At 36.7% G+C, this 10719-nt stretch overlaps 1 protein-coding gene across 1 annotated transcript in view; it reads left to right on the top strand.

The window, feature by feature from the left end:
• Positions 1–10719, top strand: part of LOC146454618 (protein polybromo-1-like) — a 56118-nt gene that overhangs the window by 29279 nt on the left and 16120 nt on the right. The window contains exons 24-35 of the mRNA XM_085095074.1: positions 1–144; positions 926–977; positions 1890–1972; positions 2828–2892; positions 4244–4283; positions 5563–5649; positions 5922–6119; positions 6956–7044; positions 7630–7693; positions 8441–8512; positions 9525–9626; positions 10254–10328. The exon at positions 1–144 is cut by the window's left edge and continues 24 nt beyond it. Of these exons, the coding sequence (XP_084951200.1) occupies positions 1–144; positions 926–977; positions 1890–1972; positions 2828–2892; positions 4244–4283; positions 5563–5649; positions 5922–6119; positions 6956–7044; positions 7630–7693; positions 8441–8512; positions 9525–9626; positions 10254–10328 (1071 nt within the window). The remainder of the gene's footprint in view (positions 145–925; positions 978–1889; positions 1973–2827; positions 2893–4243; positions 4284–5562; positions 5650–5921; positions 6120–6955; positions 7045–7629; positions 7694–8440; positions 8513–9524; positions 9627–10253; positions 10329–10719) is intronic.

Raw genomic sequence — 10719 nt, 5'->3', positions numbered from 1 at the left:
ATAAAAAAGCCCATAGACATGGCTAAGATAAACACCAAACTTTATGGAGATCAATATCAAACTTTGGATGACTTCATGTCAGACTTTCATCTCATGTTTGACAATGCTTGTCGTTATAATGAGCCTGACTCACAGGTTTACAAGGTGAGTTAATCACTTTTAAAATTTAATGTCAGTGGTAAAATTTGAAAGAAATGCCCTGCACATATATTTGTTCATTTGTTTACGTTTATAATCATATTATAACTAAACAATGGCTACAGATTTCATCACAGTATAATTATATACAGATTTACAATTAGAACCCACTGATTAAAATAAAATTCTTGTACACTTTCATTGAACGAAACACATCACATGGTACAAATGGACGACCACTATCATTATCAAAAAACAAAGAAAGAAAAAGATCACATCACATGTTCACAGGTCTAAGCTGTTCTAATCATGCAGGCAATGTTGATTTGACCCTGGACCCTTTCCAGACCCTTGAAAGTACGTTTCTGTTTGAGGTATTTCCATTCGAACAAAGATAAACGCTTCTTTGCACAACGTAAACATGTTTTTCGCTATTGCTAGGAAAGGTCAAACTATTCCAGTTACTCTGATTTCAAGATAACCGATACTCTGATGTCAAGATGTATGGAGATGACGCTCATAATCTGGAGACCTTCTTATGCTTCACACAATTATTTTAATGCATAGGACATTAGTTTCCTCTCAAATGTTACCCCCATTCAGTCTTGATCACATGTAAACAGTGTAGTTGTAAGGAGAGCAGGTACCTAACTTGAACAAACTCTTTCAAGAGTTTTGTTCGGGATTGTTGAGTATGTTTTGATTTCACTGCAAGGCTTTACACTTATTTTGTTCAATAATTTTTATATTAACATTGTTTCATTTTGAAATGTGTGTTTCTTGCTAGGATGCTTTGAGTCTTGCTAGAGAACTTTTGAGAAAGAAAGTCGAGTTGGTTGGTAAGTGTGGATTAATCCTGAAAATGTGAATTTGCATAGCGACATTAAAGTTAATTTGCTGTTTTGACTTACAAGTAGCCCCTGTATTGATGACATGATCAATGTACCAACCCCTAGACATGGGTTACTGTTAGCAAGCTTTTAGCCACAACAGTGCTTTTGAATCTGAGCTTCATGTTAACAGCAACTAAAATCGTTGTTAGAGGCTGAAATCCTGATTGCTAGTACAAATTTCTCAATATACGCTAGTATTAAACTTTGCTTTTCTACACCTTGGCATGGTGTAAATTCTCATTTAAAATTCAAGTTCGTGTTAAAAATGTTGATTAATGGCATTGTTTGTGACTTAAAACTTTGCTTTCAGCTATGCCATTATCATCTTTTATCACAAAAAGGTAGATTTTTAGATTTTGTGGTCTCGTCATGAAAGAAATCGGAGACATGATAATATGTCTGAACACTTAGTTATTTAATGCATAGCAACCACTAATTAAAAATAATATGTTAACCCAATACCATAAATTGATGACTGTGGCTTGCAAAGTAATAACTGCATGACTTAAGTTCAGCCATTAGGATTATTTTTACTTAAGTAAATGAAACTAACAAAATTTTTGAATGTAAATAAATAATTTTACTTCAAGGTGTACATTCAAGGTATTTATTTGCCCATACAGAACGTCTGTGTGTACTTTTGGCAAAATGGCTTAAAACAGATACTCTTATGGTCCCTAGGCTGATATATGGCTTATTACCAAAAGGGTGTTTCTGTCTAATAATTTGAGTAGCTATCTAAAGGTTTTTGGAGGAGGGGTTTATATTCAAAATGTTCTATAAACCTAAAGTTCATATGTTTTGGCTTCCTTCTCAAAAAGTACAGAATGTGGATTTTGTTTTGTCTGTATTTACCAGGTGAGGAAAGCAAAGTGCCCAACATACAGGATGTGGTTCACAAAATTGTGAATGCTTTGTACCAGTCTATAATGAACCATGTGGTAAGTTGGACATTACTTTTGCATCCTTTTTCCCTGAACCACCTTTCATCAAACTTTGTGGTTATTGTGGGTTGGCCAGTATTGGAGTGTATTCAGGTAGAAAATTTGTTTAGTGAAAATAACAATACTAGTGTGAGCTCAGTTCTGTGGAAGAGTTATCAACAGTCCATAGGGCAATGAAACATGTAATTAACTTTGGTTAGGATAGTTCAAGGTCTGTGAATGTTGTTATAGTGCTGGTAGTAATAACTGTCAGTGGTCAGTGTTACAAGAGTGAGAGGTTTCTGTCCTTTAATATATGAGAAGCATGTGAGCAGCTTTAATAAGAAATCAAGGACGTTCCATTTGGCCAAAAAATCCAGAAATTTGGGTTTGAAGTCAAATCGTAAGGTAATTTTCCAGAATTTCCGTTTCGAAATTGTGGAGTACCTTTACAGGTACTCCTATTTTTCCATTTGGAAAGGAACAGCAGAAAACTCCTTACCATCGGAATGAATCCTCCGTTTCCCGGCGTTTTCCACATGGTTTGTGCCTGATACAGTCTGTACATGTAAATAAATAGTAAGTGCAATCTCATCTGGTTGGTTAGTCAAATTCGGTTACACCAACCGGGTTTTTCCTACAAATGGTAAGCACCCCAAACTATTCAAGAAAGAAATGATTTCAGTTCACTTACTGTTTTTAATGGTTTTCAAATGTCACATTTTAAGTTTTTGTTTAAATTTTCACTTTATTAAATGCTTAACAGGACTTATTTACTCTACGTGTTTGTCATGAAATAATGCATACAAAGCTTTTTGGTTATTAGAAGTTGATAACAAGTTGTATCTTTTGGGCATGCAATGTTGGATTTAGGATGAAGAAGGGCGCTGTTTTAGCGATTCATTGGGGGAATTGTCTGTTGTCCAAGATGGCACCAAGTAAGTTCAATTTCCTGGATAACATGACTACTGGTTTAATTTTAGCAGTTGAAGTGTTTATCATTATTGTTATTATTTAAAACAGCTACATACTGGAGATGTATTCGAATCAAAGGAAAACCAAAAGTAATGGCTCAGTTTGTTTAAAGTTCCTCTACTACATGTATTCTAATATTTCTGAAACTGTATATAAATTGTTATTTGTTATGATACGGATGTCCATGATGGAAATGGATGGCAACTTGAAAAGATTGGTTTTCTGAAGTTCTTCTCTTGTTTCTTGAAAAATCACTGAAAACTTATTACAGTTTTAAGAAACAACACAACTCTTTATTTTCAAAGATGTGTTTTGATTGATTCCAACCTCGTAATCATTTGTAACACAAAGTATGGAGTTAAATTTAAAATTACTACCTGAAGCCATTATTAGAATTGCTAATTTACAAATAAGAAAACTGTAGCTATCGGTAACATAAATAAACAAAAGAAAGTGAGACAACCACAAAGAGAATTAAAATGAAGAGATACAGCTTCTTGTTTGAAGTTGGTTTTAAATCCAGCTTCGTATATTTTTGTTTTGTAATAACTGATGATGACAGTGGCATCTCTCAGTGTTTGTTGAAAAGGTAAGTTTTTTTTTTATTCTGACTTCAAGTTTTCACTTGCTTCCTGCTGCCAAGACCTTTTGAGAATCTTTTGATTCTTCCTGGTGTTGTAGGAGTATTTCATGTACATGAAAAGGCAGGACAATTTTGGCACCAAAACATGAGAATCCCATTATATAATGATACAAATTGGTATTTGTTTTAGTACTGACGATCTAACAGTATGAACCTCAAAAAGCTGTAGTACAAGCTAAACATCTAAAAAGCGTCTAACATTATTCACAAGCCTTATGACAATGCCAGGAGGAACAGGAGGTCTCTGTCTTGATTGAACTACAGAGGTTAACTAGTCCAAGTATTGACCACTTCAGCTAGGAGTGTACTCATATGACCATTGCTATCAATATCAACACTCCACGACAGACAGACTGCAGTGACATCACTGTGGTTTGAATTTTTTTCCTTTTGGGGATTACAGTTTTGCCCAGGATTTTCTTAGTTATTTATTTATTGGGGTTGGTAGGGGTTGGGTAGGGGGGTAGGTAAAATGTATAGTTTATTTTCAGGGTTTCAGCAATTGGCCCCTGGGCATTTTTTTGGGTTTGGGGGTGGGGGGTTAACTGCTTGCAAATGACAGTTTTGTATTGAGGTTACTTGCCCCCACCTCCCACCCCTCCACACTCCTGTATTCACCAGGATGCTTGCAATGATGAACAACTGACTATGCCTTTGTGTTGTTGTTTAAGGCCATTGTCCCTGTTGAGCATTGGAGAAGCCATCAGAAAGGTACTCATATCTGCTCTGTTCTGTATCAAAAAGTTCCACAACAAAGAAATCCCCCTTAGTAGTTTCTTTGTATTTCTATATTCATATTCTTTGATGTAGAACAAAGACCTCTGATAACTGCATAACTCCACACTAGTTTTTGCACTCCTTTAAACCTCTATTTTGTAGTGTCTCTTACTTCTACACCACATCTATGATCTCCTTGGCTTCTTTGTTAGGAAGATCAATGTCATATTCAAGTAAGTAGTTTCAGTGCCTGGTGCTTTCTCATTCTTAATATTCTTTTCTGCTTCCTTTAGTCCAGCTCTTCTTGGTGAAGACCTATCAATTTCTTTCATCTTCATCTGTTTATTTACTCTTTTGTTGGGGCTTTCTCTGTTTGATCTAACTAAAGTGTTGTTACCACCTCCTGTTCTTGCTGTCCATATCATTGAGGAGTTTGTCACTTTGCTGCAGTACTTTGTTTTGGCTTCTTGTTTTGCAGCAGGCAGCTTCCTTAGCAGTATTCGCAAGGAATTTTAAGTCCAGTGCCCTTTAACTGCTCGACTATGCTGCAATCTTCTTTCATCTGCCCTAATCTGCCTTGTCACCTCTTTACATTTCTGCATGTATTCATTTTGCCACTAATGGACTCGAATCTCTCTGATTTAGCATTGCACAGTTTTTGTTTGATGGTTTTTGCTCTCATCTACCCAAGCCTCTTGAAGTTATATGTGGTTTACCTTTCTTCTTGTTATACCGCAAATCTTCCCAGTTTTCTTAATGTACCCTTCTTTCATAGTCTCACTCTTCCATGCCACATCCTTTTCTTCCTTTTCGTTTCTTGGTTTGATGCCCAAACTTTGTTCCTCAGCTGTGAGGTGTACCATCTAAACATCCGTGCTTGGAGCTTTTGTATGTCAAACCTCATTCTAGTGTCCTTCATGTACCATCCTTCTGGTGCTGTTTTCAGATTCAGTTTGATAGTAAATATCACAAGGTAGTGATGCATTAGTTAGCTGTCCATTAATCAGGGCACTTTACATTGAATTGTGTGCTTTTTGTCTTTGTTTTGGTTTCTAGGTTGTTTAGCTTTTAGTGCCAAATCACTGAGCTCTACATGACACCTATTGATTAATGAAATAAATAACAACAACAAAAGCGTTTGTTTAGACACGTTAAAAATACGATAACAGCAAATTGCTGATGGGGGATGAGTGTATTGAAGACAAAACCTATATCCCTAATAATTAAAATATAATACACAAACAAATATGTCTTAATGTTTGATCTGCTCTAGGGAAAGTACCAGAGACTGGACAAGTTTCAAGAAGATGTTTTTGCAATTCTGGAGAAGGCCAGGGAAATCAGTCGCTCAGACACAGAGGTAATGGATAAACTTACTGTATTACAGGCAGCACTGGAAATAGAAGGTACTAAGTGACGTGAGCTGAACACTGTTCCCCATCTTTTAGTTAAATGAAATGTTGTAAAGCCAAGTCCTGTTGTACAGTCGAGTGTGTGAAATGACTGCTGTGATTGGTGTAGAGCTGTTTGTTATTACAGTACAGGTACTACACAAATGGGTCCAGGTAGTTAACAATCATGGGACCATGAGAGGTAGTGTTTACTTATCATGGTTATTCATATATTTTTCAGACATATGATGATGCAGTTGAATTACAGCAGTTATTTGTGATCCAGAGAGACAAGCTGTGTAAAGATGGAGAGAGGTTTGTTTCTCCAGCTCTTCTTATTTCTAAAAGACATCTGCTGCAAGAGTTGGATGAGGAAAGAAAAATCAAAGCTGAAGCAGAGGCTAAGGAAGACAACATGCAAGGAAATCAACAGTCACAGGCAAGTATCTAATAAAGCAGTTAGTGTAGTAAATTAAAATCACTAGCATCAGTGTCCAGTTGTGGATGACAATCCTCTCCAACCATGGCTAGGTGCAGACATGTAGGTTGTCTCTTTGTGCAGCTTCGGTTTGCTGCAATTACAATTCAAAAATGTCCCGGAACCACACGGAGAGTTGGGCTGGATAGAACGCGACTTCATGTTATCCCTTTGTGGAATTCGCATAAACAAAGTTTTCATCGCAATATCAGAGTGTTTCTAGAGATTGCTTTACAATCGACCTCTTTATGCACAAACAAGAAACAATGGATGAGCTTGAGCTTTTCCGCTGCCTTTTTGAGCTTTTTGATTCTGCCAAGATGATAAGATGACATTGTGAGAGGAAAAGCTGCTCAACAAGATTAGTTGCCTCGAGTAGTTGTTGTTTGAGTAATGGCAGATTTATTTTACACACTTTTGGCCAGCTTTGTTGGGTTGGTCTGAATTTAATTTAGTCTTGAACATTAAGGTCTAATTATCATAACAATTTTTCCTTACCCCTCATGGCCTGGTTAAAAAGCAACTAAGTTAGCTGACCCAAAGCGATATGCGTTTGTGTTGTGATGGTCAAGCTCCGTGATGCTGGTTTGTCATGGGGCAAAGCAATTTCATATCATGAAAGACTCCAGGTGGAGAGAACAACATGTTGTACATGTGTTTATCGCATAGAGGACCAAGAGGATTGTCTGATTGATTGATTGATTGATTGATTGATTGATTGATTGATCGATCAATAGATCAACTGATTGACCAATCAATCATGATTGAATGAGTGAGCGGGTTTTGTTTTTGCACAGGTGCCAGTAAACGATGAAGCTTGCGTACAGGAGATGCCATACAAAGACATTCAAGTTCATGTTGGGGATTTTGTGTTCATAGAACCAAGGTAAATTATCTGCGGAGACTGTAGTCTTATGCCTTTCTTAATTTATCCGTAAACTCTCTTTTCTCCTGGTACTGGCTACACTGCTCTCAAAAGTCATTGAACCACTGCTCCCCTTTTCCTTGGTTCATTGATGGTTGAGCAAATTGGCCCATGCGTTGTCTCTGCTTCCATTTTATTTTTAAATGACAATGTGGAGAAAATCTGTGCGTGCGTTGTCTCCACTTCCATTTTACTTTTAAACAACAATGTTGGTTGAGCAAACCGGCATGCATGTTGCCTCCACTTCCATTTCACTGTTAAACAACATTGCTTGGGAGGGAGAGGGAGGCAGATGCTTTGAACAAACAGTGTTTGAACAGTTTAGTGCCAATTGTAGGTAGCAGTATTGTGTATAGTATTATTGTATTCTTTTTTTATTATGATGTTATGGGGTCAGCTCCATATGAGGCTTCGGTTCTCCCCTGTTTGCATTTCTTCTTTACTGATTGTTATATGCAAATAAAGTTGTCATAAACATGAACACAAACGTAGTACACAAAGGCTCATGCATTCTATAAATACTATTCGCTTATAAATGTCCTCCAGGGAGGAGACGCTGCAGCCCCATGTTGTATTGGTGGAGAAGCTCTACAATGACAATGGAGAACAGGTGGAGAACATTTTTCAGAATACATTTATTACTGTTAGGTTGTTTTAGGTCTGGCTTGTATGCCACAGCACTGGTGAGCTTTGCATAAACTACAAAAAACTAAAATGAAATGTGCTGTTATGTTTTCAGTGACACAGACATACTCAGAAAAAGAAAAATGTAACATCTTATTTCTTTCAAATATACCACTCATCAACATTCAAATCTTTGCAGTATGTCGCATGAACCTAGTTAAACAGCCTTAGCTCCCATGAGTCTCTTATACCTCAGTGGTAGAGCATCCGAACTAGTAATCAGGACCCAGTTGTTCAAAGCCTGATTTGGATAATCCTGGATTAACATAAATTAATTTTGACTCCAGCTTTATGACTACTCAATTCAGATTCTTCAAGAGATTCATGTCTCTTAGTTTTGAATCGGACATTTCTTTACCATTACGAGCGAGAAGAAAACCTCGGTTAACTTTTAATCGAGGATTAGCATTAATCGGCTTTGGAACAACCGGGCGCAGAAGGTCGTGGGAGAACTCGCATTTTCCTTTTCTTAGTATGCCTGTATCACTGACTGAAAAATTCATCTATAAAAACCTAGTTCCATGCTCATTGTTACATTTGTTTTGTTCTTCATTGTATTGTGTATTCCTCTAAAATTAGGAGATAAGTGCATATTGAAATAATTATCCAAATGGTAAGCTATACTGGTGGGCTAATAAACGTTTAACTTTGCTGTATTTCTTTCTACTGCTAGTGGCTGTATGGAAGTTGGTTTTATCGACCTGAGGAAACATTCCACACTGCCACCAGGAAGTTCTTAGAAAAGGTAATTTAACATCTTATCACGGTTTAGAACTGTGCACAGTTCACCCTTCTACCACTGAAAAAAATCAACATGATGGTGAATACCAAAAGTAGATAATGGCTAATGTTTTATAGGTAGAGTATGCTTATTAAATTAAATGCAGATAATTCTGACCTGCAGCTTTTCTTTCACCATTCTGGCCATCCTGGTCTTAGGGAAGTGGTCAAAACACTATACTCGAACAGGACCCATCAAACCACAAAATAGATGGTGGTCTCTGCCCACACCCCTATTCCTTAACCTCAAAAGATGGTGTCGCTATGTAGCCACCCCTCTATCCAGCAGTTAAGAATGGTAATTTCTTGTTTATCTAGCAATTCTGACTCTTGCTAGCTGAATATTTTCTGTGTCAACTCAAATTATAAAGCCAGTAAAATTTTGTCGATAATGTTCATGAGATAGGTGGTGTCTGCGATGATCCCCTACCCCAGACAAGGTGGGTCCTCTTCAAACAAACTCAAGTCCAGGGGCCCGTTTCTCGAAAGTCCCAGTAACTTATTGGGCCCGATAAGTATATTTTAAAATGTTTTTTCGCCAATTACATAGTGATTACAGACATGGTTCTTGGCCAATGTTTTCCTAGAATTATAAGATTTAACAATTTAGTATTCAAAGCTAACAAAAAATTGACTTCGGTTAAGAAACATTTATCACCAAAGACACTTACCAGGAGGCCTGTTTCTCGAAAGTCACGGTAACTTATTGGTGGTAGCTGTTTTTTTAACAGAAGTCAATTTTTGTTAGCTTTGAATACTAAATTTTTAGATCTTATAGTTATATGAAAACATTGAACAAGAACCATGTCTGTAATTACTATGTAATCGGCGAAAAAAATTTAAAAATATACTTATCGGGCCCCATAAGTTACCGGGTCTTTCGAGAAACGGGGCCCTGTTCCCTTATACCCACATTACATCATTGAAATACAGAAAGATAATCCAAACCAAACTTCATGACTTTTTTTTCTTTCCAGGAAGTGTTTAAGAGTGACTACTACGCTTGTTCTAAACTTGGCCAAGTGTTAGGAAAATGCCATGTCATGTTTGTTAAAGACTACTTCAAACAAAAAGCAGAGGTGGGTAACTGATTTTATTTTGTTGTAGTGGGAGACATTTTAAACAAAGCAGCCACTGTACCACATTGTTGCGTTTGCATACAGAAATGTCTGTATACAGAAATGTACACATCTGTGACACTCGCTCGTTAGATCGTTTTATCCTTTATTTTATTCATATTTGTATTTTATACTTCTCATACATTTCACATATTTTACACTTTTCACACATTTTACCTCACATTTATTGCTATATAAGCTGTACGCAGAATATTTTCTTATCCCTGATGATGCCGTTGATCGGCGAAAGCTTGGAAGCTTGGATCCGAACAGTATCTTAAGCCCTCAATTGAACTTTTATATTAGAAATGTAGGAGTTGATCAAAAGTTATGAAGAAACATACTTAGTAAAACCTCTATTTGAGCTCTCTATTGTGTGACACAAAATCTTGTCCAACCTGACCTATTGAGTCCGTGAACAGCAAAGTCAAATCACCTTGTCAGCCGTAACTGAGTATAATCAACATAACTGGACAACACAAAAATGTTAGCATGCTTAAACTTTACCTTAGACTAGAAATATTGCTGTAGGACTTCTACCATAGTTACTAAAGTACTATATTTACACCATGTTATCCTCTCCATCAGAACTTCAAAGATGAAGATGTGTTTGTTTGCGAATCAAGGTACAATGTCAAGGCAAAGTCTTTCAAGAAGATAAAGGTATTAATAATGTCTTTGCCATCATTATTATGGGATGGGTTCCCGTTTTGCATTAAACTGCATCATGCCTTAGTTTGGTTACATACGTCAAATTATTATGTTACACAATTAAGGATAAAAATTAGCGAAGAAAGTTAACAGTGTTAAGAGGAAAAAATAAGGCCATGAGTAAACTGTACATTTACAGGAACTCTCCAATATCATTGTTCCTTGATAGCTCAGTTTGTAAGGACTTGCACCAGTTTTACAAAACCATATGCAATCATGTTGTTTTGTTACAGTGTAACAAGGGAAAGGGTTGAGTGTTTCAATGGAGGTCAGTGATCTGACTTTACATTTCCGTGAAGGGAGTTGTAGTGTGTCACATTCTGACAGTTGCACAATGGGTGGT

This window comes from Pavona decussata, unplaced genomic scaffold, assembly GCF_977016875.1.
Source record: "Pavona decussata unplaced genomic scaffold, jaPavDecu1.1 SCAFFOLD_300, whole genome shotgun sequence".
NCBI classification, from domain to species: Eukaryota; Metazoa; Cnidaria; class Anthozoa; order Scleractinia; family Agariciidae; genus Pavona; species Pavona decussata.
The sequence above is the reverse complement of the archived record's forward strand: the minus strand, read 5'-3'. Positions and strand labels throughout refer to the sequence as shown.